This window comes from Galeopterus variegatus, unplaced genomic scaffold, assembly GCF_000696425.1.
Source record: "Galeopterus variegatus unplaced genomic scaffold, G_variegatus-3.0.2 Scaffold378, whole genome shotgun sequence".
In the NCBI taxonomy this organism is placed as follows: Eukaryota; Metazoa; Chordata; class Mammalia; order Dermoptera; family Cynocephalidae; genus Galeopterus; species Galeopterus variegatus.
Window position 1 is genome coordinate 542,796 of NW_007726489.1, and position 16,570 is coordinate 559,365.

Below are 16,570 nucleotides of genomic sequence, written 5' to 3' on the forward strand. Positions count from 1 at the left end.
AACTTATTTGACCATGGAGTCTTCTATTCTTCATATAGCAATTACTAAAATACCTTGAAAAACACTTTTGCAAAGAAAAGAGTAGAGTGATACCACCTCCATGCCTTTACTCATCTCCCAGGTTTTTGCTTTGGTTATTGTTTTGGTTTTGTTTTTATTTTGTTGTAATCGTTTTGTTTTCTTGAGAAATTTGAGTTTAGTTCAGTATCATTTAAGTGGTGAGGATGGCTGAAGTAGGCAAGACTAAAGACCTAAAGGCGGCTGAAAAGCAATTGTAGTTCACTACAGGACAGATGAAATAAGCACAGTCCTCTACAGCTCAGACACCTGGCAGATCACAGGAGAGAGGGAAGGGTTTTTGGTATCTGTTACTTAATACTTACCTGGTCTCTGGTTTCCTATTTACTAAGTATCTGTGAGCCATAGTTTCTAATCTGCAAAACAGGGAGTGTTCATGAGGATTAGATGACGCTATTTGTAAAATAACTAACAAATAAGAAGGAACTTAATACATATAAGGCTTCTCCCATCCTATTTCTCCTTTTTATGTTCTCTTAGTTAGTGATACACTAACTTAATTATAGTTAAGTTGTGCTATTCTGCCACAAACAATAGCAATTATATGAAAGGAGACCAGGAAAAAGACGTGGTAATTATATAAGCAACTCCCAATTTACTAATGCTGAAACTTAAAACATACTGCACATAGATGCCAGGTTCTGACAACTTAGATCCTGCCATTCCTGTTATTGATGCCTCACAGTTAGATTTTACCATAAAGCTAATGAATTAAGCTTCAGGCCCTTCTCTTGCTTGATTCCAATGAGTGCTGGGAGTTGCTGAGAGTTGTAGAATGTTCTAGGTGGTGAGGGAGTTGGGGCAGGAAGCATTTCTATATAAGTATTTCTGATAAATTGCCTAAAGAGCTATCAGAAAAAAAGGGACTTGATTCTCTTAAGTTTCTGGGACTTTGTTGTGATTTATTTTGTCATTCTATATAAACATCTCCTTTTGTACCTAATTTTTGCTTTTAATTTCTTCTCCTTAAAGAGGGCTCCCAAAATTTCAGACCCAAAACACATGTGCCTACTCCTGCCCACAATTCCGGTGCCATTACCTGCTCTTTACTCTGAAAATTCCCAGAGATCCCTCTGAAGAACCTACTTTGATGGCTGGAGCTGCAGATGCCTTTCCCACCCCTTTTCTTTCCCAACTTCCTGTAGAGCTGTCCTCATCACTGCTAAAATCAAGGTCCAGGTATCTGAGCCTCTTCCAAGACACAGTGTTTCTCCACATACAACACTGGATACATGGGGGGAAATGGTCTGGGCTTGAGGCTGAGGATCCAAAGTGTGCAAGAAGTTAGGAAAGAGGGAAAGATCCAGAAAATGGGGCCCTTAGCACAGCGCTTGAGCCTCCTAAGAGCCACCCTTATGGCTCATTGTGGGTTAAATCCTACAAATACTCATTCTTTCAGTAAATATATTTTATTGAGTACCCATTGTTTGCCTGTGGGATTGCCCACGACCCTGACCTTTGTTTGTACCACTGTTCTATAACATTTTCCCAGACTACAAAGTCTTTCAAATTCCTGAACTACAACCCTTTAATTGGTTGGATGACTTGTATATGAATTTACATGAACTGGTTCAAGAAAACCAAAGAAACATCTGTATTCTGTAGGATCTTTCTTTGTAACAGTGTTCATTTCATCTAAGTTTTCCTGCCCAAAGTAGTTCTGAACACAGGATAGGAAGGTTGACCATCACAAAGAAGGTTAAGAATAATGTAGCCTCAGAAGGAAAGACTGATGGCAAGTTGTGAAGAAGAATGTGCTCAGTGGGAGCCCAGAGGGAGGGCCTATTGGAGGAAGGCAAGTGGAATCTATAAAGCTTTGTAGAGACTCAAGTCAGCCTTCTCGAGGGCTCAGCTTTGAGGTGTCAGAATAGGTTTTATAGGTCAACAGGGTTGTTCTAATGATTGTGTAAGCTTCTCCCCCTTCAGTGGAGAAGGCCTCAGTTTTATGAAATTACCTGCGCAGTCAGCGGGCTGGGTGTTAGAATTCTGAGCAGACTGGCCCTCCTCCTCTAAAGCAGCAGGCAGCAAAATAGGTCCGGAAATTCCTGAGCATTGGCAAGCCAGCACTAATGCAATTACCTGAAATAAAAGAAGGGGTCAGATTAAAAAGGGGCAAAGGTTTTCTTTTTAAACTAGAGGGCCAGGTAAACAAAACCAGCTGCCCCTGGAGCCAACAAACTCTCCTCATTAAATGTTTTAAGAGACTAATGGGCATAAGTGGCTAATTGTAGTACAATCCTGAAGACCAAATCTAGGGGCCTGAGGAATGGGGTGGGTGGGATGGGAATAGAGTTAAAACCTGGCTGTCAGAGACAGAAAGTGAGACCTGTCCAGGCAGAGGATACCTAAATGGCCAGAATAGAATTAAAGTAAGAGTAAGCTGCTTTGACTAGGAGTCTCTTATGTATCTATCAGTGTGCCTGTGAGATAGGCTTGGATGTCTCAGTTGGGACAGTTTTAAGTTTATATGCTAGTTGAATAGAATCCAGAATAGGTTGGGGTTTTTTTCTAATATTATTTTTGTTTACAAAAATGATAAATATTTATGGTCAAAGTCACAAGAATATTTAGCCACTGAAAAAATTACCCATAATCACATTATTAAGAGATATCCATAACCAGAATAGTTTTTTTAAATAACTAATTATAGGAAATTTTGTGTGTATATACTAGGAAAAACTCTGGAAGGGTCTACAACAAAGTGTTAACAATGGGTCTCTCCAGGTGTTCGGCTTATATTTTTTATTTTTATATTTCTATGAAGAGAACTACAAACCACCATTGAGAGAAATTAAAGCAGACAGAAGATGAAAAGATATCCCATGCTCTTGGATCAGAAAAATTAACATTGTGAAAATGCCCATATTACCCAAAGTGATCTGCAGATTCAATGCAATCCCCCCCAAAATTCCAATGTCATTTTTCTCAGAAATGGAAAAAACTATCCAGACATTTATATGGATAACAAAAGACCATACATAGCCAAAGCAATCCTGAGCAAAAAAATAGAGCTGGAGGCATAACACTACCTGACTTTAAACTATATTACAAAGCTATAATAACCAAAACAGCATGATACTGGCATAAAAATAGAAACACGGATCAATGGAATAGAATAGAGAACCCAGAAATCAATCCATTTGCCTACAGCCATCTGATCTTTGACAAAGGCAGCAAATCTACCTACTGGGGAAGAGACTGCCTCTTCAACAAATGGTGCTAGGAAAACTGGATATTCATATGTAGGAGAATGAAACTAGACCTGTACCTCTTACCATATACCAAAATCAACTCAAAATGGATTTAAAAATTAAGTATACATCCTGAAACAATAAAATTCCTTAAAGAAAACATAACAGGAAGTAGGAGTGGGTACAGACTTCATGAATAGGATACCAAAAGCACAGGCAACTAAAGGAAAAATAAACAAATGGGATTATATCAAACTAAAAAGCTTCTGCACAGCAAAAGAAAAAAATAAACAAATGAGATTATATCAAACTAAAAAGCTGCTGCACAGCAAAAGAAACAATTAACAGAGTGAAAAGACAACCAACAGAGTGGGAGAAAATATTTGCAAAATATACATCTGACAAAGGATTAAAATCCAGAATATACAAGGAACTCAAACAACTTTATGGCAAGAAAACAAATAACCCAATTTAAAAATGGGCAAAAGAGCCAAATAGGCATTTCTCAAAGGAAGATATACGAATGGCCAACAGACACATGAAAAAATGCTCAACAACACTCAGCATTCGGGAAATGCAAATCAAAACCACTTTGAGATACCATCTCACTCCAGGTAGGATGGCTAACATGGAAAAAACTGAGAATGGTAAGTGCTGGCGAGGTTGTGGAGAAAAAGGAACTCTCATACAGTGTTGGTGGGACTGCAAATTGGTGCAGCCTTTATGGAAAATGGTTTGGAAGTTCCCCAAACAATTACAGGTAGATCTACAATATGACCCAACTATTCCACTGCTGGGAATATTCCCAGAAGAATGGAAATCATCATGCCGAAGGGATACCTGTACTCCCATGTTTATTGCAGCACTATTTACAATAGCCAGGAGTTGGAACCAGCCCAAATGTCCATCATCAGATGAGTGGATATGGAAACTGTGGTATATCTACACAGTGGAATTCTAGTCTGCTATAAAAAAGAATGAAATACTACCATTCACAACAACATGGATGGACTTAGAGAAAATAATATTAAGTGAAACAAATCAGGCACAGAAACAGAAATACCACATGTTCTCACTTATTTGTGGGAGCTACCAATAAATAAATAAATATACAAACAAATAAAGGGTTGGGGGGTAGAAGACACAACAATCACAACAATTCCTTGAACTCTTTAAGACAAATGAACAGATATGGTGGGGGGAGGGGAGAGAGGGAGAGGGAAAGAGGAACGGGTAAAGGGTCATGAAAATTGACTACAATGTATGTTGAGAAGTTAAAATAAAAAATAAAAAAAATTTTTAAAATAAAATTTCCCATAATTAATTATCTATCTATCTATCTATCTATCTATCTATCTATCTATTTATTTATTTATTTATTTATGTGTGTGTGTTTACTAGGAAAAACTCTGGAAGGGTATAAAGCAAAATGTTAACAACGGGTCTCTCTAGGTGTGATAATGAGATAAAATTAGATGTTATACTGGAAATAAAATGTAAAACTAGGAAATCAAGAGAGTTTGTGAATGAATTGGTGAGTAGTTCCATTTATTTTGCACATTCTGCCATCTTTGCCACCTCCCCAGGTAGAGGTTCGATATGACCTGCCAATTAGAGGCAGGAATGATGATAGTTGCTGGCATTAATTGAGACAGACTATTTGACCATGCACAAATGTTTCAACCTCACTGCTTTTGTAAATAGTTCCCAGAAAGGGTATTTCTGTACAGCCCTTCTTGGCTTCAGCTTTTAGTTGAACAGCTCAGCCACTTGTGGTGTGATCCTACGAGGTGCTGAAATTTAAAGAGAGCATGGAGGAGGACTATAATTTACCTAAAAGTGTCAACGCAGGTGATTCTAAAGCCATTCTGCCAGGTTTTATATGGATAAGCCGGGGCACCTCTAACTGATGAAATTCCTTCCTCCCTCCCTTCTTTCTTTCCTCTCCTCAGTCTTTCCTTTCCTCTCCAATTTATTTGGTCTTCAAATTCCTTTCTGGCCATTACTAAATTAATTAATTATGTGGAGACTGGTAGGAAGCTAAGAGTCATCCTTATCTTCCCAGTGAAGAAGATGGAGAAAAGCAGAGAGTTGCTCTCAGATCCCTGGGCAGTTGGTTGGAATCCAGCCCTACCTCCTTTCACCCAGTTTTTGTTAGAAATCGCCATCACTGTCATTTTAGGCAGTTTGTTCCTACCGAATGGTTACCACAAACTACTCCACCTCCTTCATCCCCCGATCTAAATGACGTATTGGGCCCTTAACCACAGGCAGCCACTATCAAAGAACCAAAGCTCTGTAACAGGCAGGAATTTTTTCAAATAGCCACAGATTGTCAACTCTGAATGTTTTCTTAGAAGCTTCACATTTACAAAGGATAAATGTAACAAACTGATTGTCCAAGGGCATCCAAGGAAAGGCTTAAGTATTTATCAGATTTGTACCCTATGGTTAAATGATCTCCTCTTTTAAAAGTGATACTAAATTCTATGTGACCAACGGTCAGGCTGAGGGAAGAAGGGATCCTTAGCTGGGTCAAAGGTAGAGAGGCAATGCCCAGGGCCACACTGGAGACGCATTTTAAAGGGTCACTAACCTCTCTGTTCAGTTCTCTTACTCTCTTGGAGAGCTCTTTATAGCCATGGATTCATCCATTACTTACAAGCGGAAGAAGATCCTCAGGACAACATTTCCTGAATCAACTTTTCTCTGTACCTCCTTCTCATATCTCCAACTACTTGGTGTAAATTTCCTCCTTGATATTCTGTGTACCTTTGATACCTCAAGTAGAATTCTTCATCCCCCTTGACAAATCTGCACCCCATTCTGACTAGCCTACATGTCCTTGGCACCAATGTCCTCCAAAACACTTTCTCTCATAAGTTCATGGTCATCATTGATCCCTTCCTTTCTCTTACCCTCTATAGAAGCTTTATTGGTTCTTCCTTCACAGACTCTCTCCTTCACTTCTTTTGTGCCCTCCCTTATTTAGACCCAGATCACTTCTTGCCTGTACTATTGAGACAAGATAACTTTGTCCACTGGTTTCTCTGCCTGTAGCTCTTCCCCTTTCAATCTAATTCACAGCCCACAGGAACAGCCCAAGAACAACTGAGAATGATAAAGTCCAGCTTGTTAGGCAAATAGTGGGGCCAAAACAATGAGCTCTAAAAAACTTAAACCAAAGTTTTTACTGGAGTTTCTCTCCCATGTGTCACATGAAGGTAGAATTAGACTATTTCTGGGTCCGAGAAAATAGGATGTTACCCACTGAGGGAACAGTAACAGGGAGCATATTTCAGAAGCGCGTCAGAAGAGCCTTTCATCAGTTAGAGCCATAGTACAATGGAACTGTCCTAGTAGTATATGACAAGTGACTTCCTCATCCGTGGATATGTTCAAGCAGAACCAGAAAATCACTTCTCAGGGATGTTGTAGCAAGATTACATGCTTTAGGTCAGCTAACTATTAAAGTCTTTTCAAACCTTACGACGAACGAATGTTTTTGGCCTTCTATATCCCTCCCTCTGCCTTCCACCTTCTGGGAATCCAGAGTTCATTCTTGCTGCTTTGTGCTGCCCTCATTCCGAATCCTACAGTGGATGAGCATGCTCTCCTCCAGAGAGATCCTCCCTCTGCCTACTCGCACCCCATGGCCTTTCAGTCTGAGTTTCTGCTACCTTGGGCCTTTAAGTAACCTGGACAGGGCAGATTTGGTTACTGAATACCTTTTATGTGCCAGCTTCTGTGCCCAGCATTCTTTCTTATTTGGCTAGTACAACACTATAGATTTGTGTTTTTAAAATCCATCTTAAAGAAGGGGAAATCCAATATCATATTGGTAAGTGGCAAAACTAGTATTGAACAAAGGTTTCCTAACTCCAAGTTCTGTGTACTGGAGAAAAGGGAGAAAAGGAAGGAGGGGAAGAGTGAAGGGACCCTTGACTCTGGGCCACAGATTGTATATTCAAGAAAGGATGTTCACAGGGAATCCTACGTATTGAAAAATAGTGTCTGGAATTTTTATATTAATAACAAACTATATGTGTTGCCAGCAAAAAATTATAGGGGGCCACAGATTGTATATTCAAGAAAGGATGTTCACAGGGAATCCTACGTATTGAAAAATAGCGTCTGGAATTTTTATATTAATAACAAACTATATGTGTTGCCAGCAAAAAATTATAGGTACTTATGTTTAATATAGTTACTGAACTAACAAACAAAAAGAAAAAACTATAATATATATGATTAAATAACAATAGAATAATTACAGTGCATTTTTTGTCATATGTCTAATGACCATATAATATAGTAACAAGTATTTATGTCCTGAAATGTGTGTTAGATTAACATTGCATAAATTATTTTTAACTTTAACACTACTCTGTCCCAATATGTCTAGCATGTAGTATGCCATCTATCTCAACTTTTTAAAAAATCACAGATGTTAATAGTGAAGTACTAATAGGAAGAGGTTGTAAGAGGTCTTAAGGTAATATACATGGATATGCCCCACAGTGTGTGTTGCATATAATAAACATTTACTGTATCTGAGTCTAGCCTCTATACCAGGGATGAGGTGAAATGTTCGTGTCATTGTTTTGTTTTATTCCCTTATAAAAGTAACCATCAAAATTTTCAAAAACATGAACCCTCTCACACAGCAATTCCACTTTTTTAGGATTCTATACTCACACAATTAATCAGCCCCCTATTGTTTATAACCTCATCTTTTAAAGCTGAAAATTAGAGAAATTAGAAAACAACTAAAAATCATTGAGTGCCTACTGTGTGTCAAACTCTTTAGGTTTCTTATCTCATTAATCCTCAATTAATCCTGAGGAGTAGATATATTATCCCTCTTAAGATTTTTTTAAAAAGAGAAAAAAAGGAGAGACCAAATAACTTGCCCAAGATCATATAAGTAGAAAATATCAGATCTAGAATCTGAACTCAGATGTCTCTGGCTAAAACCCATATTCTTTCCAACATACCAATGATTTAAACATTGAATTCTGTGGAAATGTGCTGAGATGGTAAGGGAAGCCAAAGGAAAGGCTGAATGGGTGGAACTCATCTCCCACCCTCACTTCAATCAGAGCACCTGCTTTATAAATAAATAAAATTTTAAAAACCTTAAAAATTAACCACTCTAATATATCACATATTGGTATAGGGATTTAACATTAAAAATAAGTTTCACATAGCTCTATAAAATGCACTGATGAATGTGTATCTTCTTGAGAATGAAATAATCTATCATTAGCTATCAACCAAAGAGAGTTTATTAGATTGGAAAAGGCATCCAGGAATATAAGCATTAAGAAACTGATTCAATTCAGAATTCTGCAAAGATAAGGATAAGGAGAGTTGTGAGGGAATGAAGGTCACCTAACCCCAGGCTGGTCTCAGCTTAGTCTTCAGAATAAGGGGCTCACAAAGGAGGTCCCCACAAAGCCAGATGGGCCTGTCTTAGTCAAATGTTTACAGCAGAGAGTCAGCATAACGTGATGTTTCACTTAAACCACTTAGCAAAAACCAGACTAAAACAAAAACCAATGAATACCAACTTGTTACTTTAGGGGAGGGCTCTTGGACTTCAATTTATTTGATTTATTTGTTTGTTCATTAATTTTGGAGGTAGTATGAAACTATAAAATATTTTGGTAGTAGGTTGACTACAATATATTTTGTCCAGAGAATTAAGCTAGAGACTGGAAACATTTGAGACCCACTCACTGCATTAATTCAGATTTTTGCTTTTGTGTTTATCTTATTTAAAGGTGTGGAAACCTGTCAAAGGTATTCTAGTATTCTTTCAAAATTCTCACATACCTTTATTACTTTAAGGTGGGGCGTAAGGGATGGGCATGAGATGGGTGTTACTTTCCCAAGGGAATGAAAAAGTAATCTTTTCCTCAGTACCCAATTTGTATTATGGAATTCCTGTCAGTTCCCATAGAGCAAGCAATGGGGTTTCACCTGACAAACGCTGAAAAAAATCAAAGTATTAGCCCACAAATGGAGGTGGAAATAGAGAAGATAAAAAGTATATTTTCTTGAAAAGTACACAGGTACAAAACCTTTCAGGATATGAGAGCCCAAGTGGAACCCTGTGCTGTTTCCTCAGGCAATATAGACCTCTGGCTAGAAAAGTGTATTTGCAGTCCCTTGCTCAAGATTTTATCTGATTCTTATTTTATTTTTATTCCAGTTGCTACATTGATGGCCGGGTGGTCAAGGTGATGGACTTCCTGAAAACTCGCCTGTTAGACACACTCTCTGACCAGATTAGGAAAATTCAGAAAGTGAGTAAAAGTATCCTGGGAAGAAGAGGATTAGTTTGGGGGTAAGGCAAGGAAAAGGTCCCAGGGTCCTGACTGGACTTCAGCACTGTGGGAGCCAGGGTAGAAAAATAGAGAAATAGTACAGTCCAGATGGGCATGGTCAAGGGCTCCCTCTCAACAATTGATGATTGTTGTTCATTGTTTTTCAAATTAAGAAAGGTTTTTGTGTGCCATATCAAGGTTTAAAAATTTCTCTATTTTAATAACAAATATTTTTTATAGTTTGCTTGTAAATTGTGATTTTTATAACGGAGAATAGGTTTACTTTGTTATTTTCTTTTTTGCAGGAATTTTTTTGAGTTAGTTTAAAGGAAAGAATGATTACATTAATTTCGTAGAATTCTGGTCTGGAGCATTAGAAATTCTGCACCATATTTATACTTTTCCTAGTGTCTGGAATCAGCCAACTAAGATCCTACTTTTGTAAGGATGAGAGGGAAACTAAGTCATATTAAGCAATTGCATATACATCCTGTCAGCAAAACACTTTTGGTCAATGGTTCTCAGACTCAAGTACAAACAGAATAACCAGTGGTGCTTGGTAAAGTTTCTAGTCTCTGATGTTCTGATTTAGTATGGCTGGAGGAGATCCAAGAGATCTCTATTTTTAATTATCATCTGTCAAGTGATTCTATGTAATGCAGATGATCCTAAGATCACATTTTGAGATACACTGTATTAGTTAATTGAGAATTGTAAGGATCTTACGTCTACAATTTCTTGAGCCTCTGCAACATACAATATCATGCCTTTTGTTGCACAGTCAGGTTCTTTTCCAGGGAATGGGGACCTTTTGAATACTCAGGTATATCTTGAGCACATGAAACAAATCTTTGCAGAAAAATTGCAACAGGTAGGCACTCAATAAATATGGGATGTGTATTAGTTTGTTTTCTGTCACTTTAACTAAATACCTGGGTAATTTATAAGAAAATAAAATTTATTTCTCACAGTTTTGGAGGCTGGGAAGTCCAAGGTCCAGGGTCACATCTGATCAGAGCTGACTTCTTGGTGGGAACTCTCTACAGGGTCCTGTAGCAATGCAGGCAATCTCATGGTGAGAATGGAAAGAGCAAGAGCTAACATGCTTACTTGCTCTCCTTATATATCCACCAGAGCCACTCCCTGGTAACCCATTAGACCATTGACCCATTAATTCATGAATGGATTAATCCATCCATCAAGGCATGGTCCCCATGATCCAATCACCTCTTGAAGGCCCCACCTTTTACCATTGCCAAATTGGGAATCAAGCTCCCACATGAGCTTTGGAGGGGACAAACATTCAGACAATAGCATGAATGAATAAATGAGTGAACAAATGAATTAATACCTTATGTATAAAATTAGCTCTGAAAGAAAATCCTATTTGAAGCAATCACAGAAAAGCAATTTGGGAGCTAAAGTGGAAGTGTACACATTTTTTGGTATTCATAACAATATCATACACAGATTACAAACAGCCTCTTGAAATCCTCTTGTCAAAGGATTTTAGAGGCTGAGAAGCCTCTGGTCTTCTGGACTCCTGCCTCCCAGTCAGATCCCTCCAGGGATCAGATGCATTGGCAAGCACACTTATCTGTCACTGCCTTCCACTAGACAAAACCTAAGAAAACTAAATGATTTGAAATATTTCTACCAGTCTCTGTCTGACATTCATTTAGTGAAAAATATTTGCTGAGCACTTAGCAAGTACCAGGCAAAGTGCCAGATGCAGGGGATACAAAAATGGAATAAAACATGGTCCCTTCCCTCAAGGAACTCACAGTTTTAAGTTTTAATATTTACCTTGAGTAGGTTGAAAACATATTACCTAATGCAACATGATGTCCACCTATTGAACACTACAGTTTTCTAAGCACACTATGCTAATCTGATATTAGGAACTGCTCTCTAGAAGGAGGGGGAAATTTTATTTTTAAGTTTTAATATTTACCTTGAGTAGGTTGAAAACATATTACCTAATGCAACATGATGTCAACCTATTGAACACTACAGTTTTCTAAGCACACTATGCTAATCTGATATTAGGAACTGCTCTCTAGAAGGAGGGGGAAATTTTATCTTATTTATTCACTTGTTGATTCTTTTACTTGGTAAATATTTACTAAGTGTTTGTTGTATTCCAGGCATTGCTCTAAGTATTTCTGTTACAACATTGTACAAGATAGTCAAGTTCCTATATTTTTGGCTTTTTCAGTTTTGAGTCTGATCAAATGTCGTTGGAAGTAAAATGGTTCTGTGATGTCATGGCACTGATGTGGAGGTTCTAACTGTTCTCATGATATTACTTAAGTACAGCAGGTGGCTGTAGGTCAGAACTGAGACAAAAGTGTTGGGAGTTAGATTCTTCCCTTTCTCCCCATGTTCCATGGCCCTCCACCACTGCATACTTCTTAACCATCTTAACCAGAATGTTCACAAACTGAAATAAGTAGCTAAGCTTACATCCTAATTTATCCAGATCCCAAAAAATTTAAGGAAAAGGACCAAAATTGAGATGCAGACCTTTAAAAACATGTCTTATAGACTTGGAGGGGGAGGGTCAACTGCCATTGCAGGTCATAAGAGAAATGACCTGGGCCAGCCCGGTGGCGCACTGCTACAGTGTGCCGCTTGGGAGCGCGGCGGCGCTCCCGTCGAGGGTTCGGATCCCACATACAGACCGGTTCCCGCTCACTGGCTGAGCAAGGTGCGGGCGCAGCACCGAGGGTTGCGATCCCGTTGCCAGTCCCGGTCCGGTACGGGCGCGACACTGAGGGTTGCGATCTGTTGCCGGACACGAAAAAAGACAAAAAAAAAAAAAAGAGAGAGAGAAATGACCTATATGCAGAAGACACCTGTTAGGGGAGGGCTGGATTTAGCATCAGGGCCTGGAGTCACCTTTTGGCTATTGCAAACAAAACATGCCCAGGGGTCCCCTTAAGCCAAGGTTCCTATTTTGGCTATCTCTTGCTTTGCAACAAATTACCCCAAAACTTAGTGGCATAAAACAACCATTTATTATGCTGATGGTTTGTATGGGTCAGAAATGCCCACAAAGCACAGCTGGGGTGGTTTGTCTCTGTTTCCCAATATCTGAAGCCTCTGCTGGAAGACTCAAAGGCTGGGGTGACTCAAACATGCTGGAATCATCAAAAAGCTTGTTCACTTCCTTGTCTGGCAGATGATGCCAGCTGTTGGCTGGCATCTTGGTTGGGGATGATCACTGGAAAACCTACACATGAACTTCCTATGTAGCCTGGGCTTCCTCCCAAGGATCTAAAGTTAGATGTCCAAGGAAGAGAGCCAGGTGGAAGCTGTATCACCTTTTCTAATCTACCCTCAGAAGTCACAGGACATCATTTCTGCCATATTCTATTCACCGAAGCAGTCATCAAGACCCACGAAGTTTTGAGGAAAGAAGAAATAAACTTTTCCTCTTGATGGGGGAGTGGCAAGATTCTGGAAGAGCGTATAGGACCAGAAGTATTTTTGCAGTCATTTTTGAAAAATACTAACTTCCACAGTCCTATCTTCCCTGTTTCGTTTAGTAGGCCTTGAGTCATATTTCCCTGACTAGTTTTCTTTTCCCAATTCTCTTTTACAAAGCTCACGCTAGATATTGCCTTAAATGGTATCTGCTGGAGGTGTTGCTGGATCACAGATTCTCTGAGATTTTATTCACAGGATAGTCTTTCCTTTGGCTGCAGCAGCCTGGACCCAGTTGTCAGTAGCTCCATGAAGAGAGTCTCTCCCACCACAGCCCAGGATTTACTAAACAATGGCCTGCCCAGGGAAAAGGAGAACTGGGAGATCAGAACAGAGTACCCAAGCTTTGATTGTTGAAAAGTTGCTTTGGCTGTTCCTGAAGTTCCTGGTGGATGGGGGCCTGGAAAATTTGGGTCCGAAGTGCGAACTGGGACAGACTGGCCAAATGTCTTCCCTGCATGCACCTAGAACCAGTTCAGAGATGTGCCACATAAGGTTTTAATGTCTCATATACCTAGAACTTTTACCCAAAAGCTAGAAGTGGAATGTTTGTTTTTTCTCTATTAGTAGAAGTTAAGAGAAGTCCTAAAGCCCCCCTCTTAGGCCCACAGTGGTGGACAAAGGGCAGATTTCCCAACAAAATGGAACCATGTGGGAGTGGTTTGATAAATCAGTGGTGAGGCTATTTGAATAGGAGGTAGAGCACAGAATTTGAAGTCTGATGGCCTGGTTTGGAGCTCAGGCTTCACTGTGTGACCTTGAGCCGGTCACTGGATTTCTCTAATTTTGTTTCTTCATCTGTAAATAAGAGAATAAGAATACTATTTTTCATCCCTCTTAAGATGAAGAATGTCATGTGGGGTCCTGTTTTGTTAATTGCTATTGAATGCTAGTTTTTATTGCTATTATTCTTGTTGTTAACAGTTATCATAGTTATTTTTAACAATAATTTCTATGACTAGGGAAGATTTATGCTACCTTCATTCCCAACATGTTCTTTGCTTTTTTTTCTTCTTTCCTCTTTTTCAAACCCTGGGGAATATGATAGGTGATATTTTTGGCACCTGAAAGGCAATGACTCAATTGCTAAAAACAGCTGTGGTTTCCAAATTTGGACTGCCACTTAGAAAAGAATTCTCAGTTTTCTGAGCAGTGGGTGAATTATCTGGTTGTACAAAAATCTACATGATATATTTGAAAGCCAAACAGAGATATGTTTTGACAATATTTGGACAACCCACTCCTTTGGATGATCACAAGCCCTCTCTTTTCCATTAGAATGAAGATAATCATCTGTACATTGGGAGATGAGTCAAAGGAAAGAGTTGAAAATCTAACAATGCAGGAAAGACTCAGATGGGAAAGCGAGAGATGTTTAGGACACAGTGCAGATGGTATAGTGTGGATAGCTGGGCTGACTCCAAAACAATTACATAAGAACCAAGAAGAACCACTTTGGCCAAAGTAATTTGGACTCTATGATTTGTGTCTTCATCTCCTAGAGGAATCAGAGAAGGAAATAACACTTTTTGATATTATTTTCAGCAATTCAATAAGCACAGTAAGGAGTTGGTGAAATCCCAGTCATAAAGGGAAGTATTTCCAAAAGTACTGTTCATATGATTACATTTTGAATACTAAATAAACTGAACAATTGGCTTCCCCAATATTTGAAAAGTTCCCTCCTTTCTTCCTCCGTTCCTTCTTTGTTCCCTTCCTTCATTTATCAAATGTTTATAGCATTATAAACAGTTTATTATTATTATTTTCTAGGCCCCTGAGAATAAAATGGTGAGCAAGAGTGATGTGATGCTTATCCTCAAAGACCTTAAAATTTAGTGGGAAAAATAGTTGATGAAGCAAGCAACGATAATAAGATATGATGACTCCTATAGGCTGCTATGGAAGTCCATAGTGGGAAGTATCCACCTAAGCTTGTAAAGGAAGGGAAACCAGGGAAGTCCCTCAAGAGGAAGTAACATTTAGGCTCAGACCTAAAGGATAGATTCCCTCTAATGTCTACAGTGCTCCTTAGGGTTTGATCAGAAGACCACTGGTGGGAGGTGTATATGGGTGGAGAGAATGGTTTATATTTTTTCATTATGTAGGTTGAGAATCCCTAATCCAAAAATCTGAAATCCAAAATCTGAAACTTTTTGAGCACTGACATGATGCTTGAAAGAAATACTCATTGGAGTATTTGGATTTCGGATTTTCAGATTAGGGATCTGAACTGGTAAGTATAATGCAAATATTCCAAAATTTGAAAAAATATGAAACACTTCTGGTTCCAAGCATTTTAGATAAAGGGTACTCAACCTGCATGACCATGATCATTCTTTTCTTAATATCATCATTGCTTATGATATGTAATAAAAATAAACTCTTTTGAAGTCTCAATAAATGCAGTGACATTTTGCCACTTCTTCCAACATACCGTAGTTGCAGGATCATGGAAATAAGGCAGAAGGATATGTAATCCTTTTGAAGTAATTAGTAGATTTAGAAGGAAACCTTTGCTCTCAACCAACCCTCCAGTTTACCCATTTATTTGAGCCTATTAGTATATCAAAAAAGAAAGGAGTAAAAAAAAGTTATTCTTGGGGACTATAGTACCACAATTAAAGGAAAATGAGGACAATGATAATGTTAACCTGCTCTAATGAAGAAAACTGGAAAATGAAACACATCACTAGAGTAAGAACAGTAGTATCACCACAAAAATCAGTGTTTGATTGATTGATTCATTAGTTCACTCATTCATCCAACAATATTAAATGCTTATTTCAACGTGCCAATACCTACCCTAGTGCCTATCACTTGGCAGGTCATCAATAACTGTTAGAGGGAGGGAGGCACAAAGCGAGGTGCAGGTGAATGAACAGAGTAAAATAGTAGAAGTATAAAAGAAGTAATGTCTTGTCTCTTTCACATTTGTACATGCTGTCTCTGCTGTGCACTTTGCAGAACTTTATCTGCTGCTGCTAACTTTGTGGCATAGTGTTGAATAGATAGTAATTGATCTAGACAGCCCTATGGCTATGCCTATATGTGGGCATGTAGGAGAGTGTCTTCTGCATATGTGTTTAGGGGTGAAGAAAAGAACCCAAAATAGCATGTAGTCTGTTGGTAAATGCCAGATATTTCATCTGAGGAAAATGATCTTTTATTCTACATTAGGAAGATGATGTAAAATGTAAAAAACCTGGGAAGAGGTAAACTACACTGGTTTAAATTCACTAAGGTGTTGAAGTCAAATGAAAGATCCTTTCCCAAGAGTAAGTTTTGGTGGAGGGGAAGAGAAACATAGGCCAAGAAAGTACTCAGAGGAGGCAGAGGACCCCAAATATGAACTGTACCACATTAATACTTTGAGATGACATCCATGGGTGAGTCTAAGTTTTATGGGACCTAAGGCTTATACAATGGGGACCTCTTTAAGAAAAAAAAAAGGCAAATTTGCAAATCTTAGCTATATCT

The 16,570-nt window shown here is 38.6% G+C and overlaps 1 protein-coding gene across 1 annotated transcript in view; it reads left to right on the forward strand.

Annotated features, from left to right (window-relative positions):
* Positions 1–16,570, forward strand: part of LOC103586802 (inactive heparanase-2) — a gene marked incomplete at its 3' end in the record, with an annotated part of 226,462 nt that overhangs the window by 87,641 nt on the left and 122,251 nt on the right. The window contains exon 3 of the mRNA XM_008568134.1: positions 9,487–9,580. Within this exon, the coding sequence (XP_008566356.1) occupies positions 9,487–9,580 (94 nt within the window). The remainder of the gene's footprint in view (positions 1–9,486; positions 9,581–16,570) is intronic.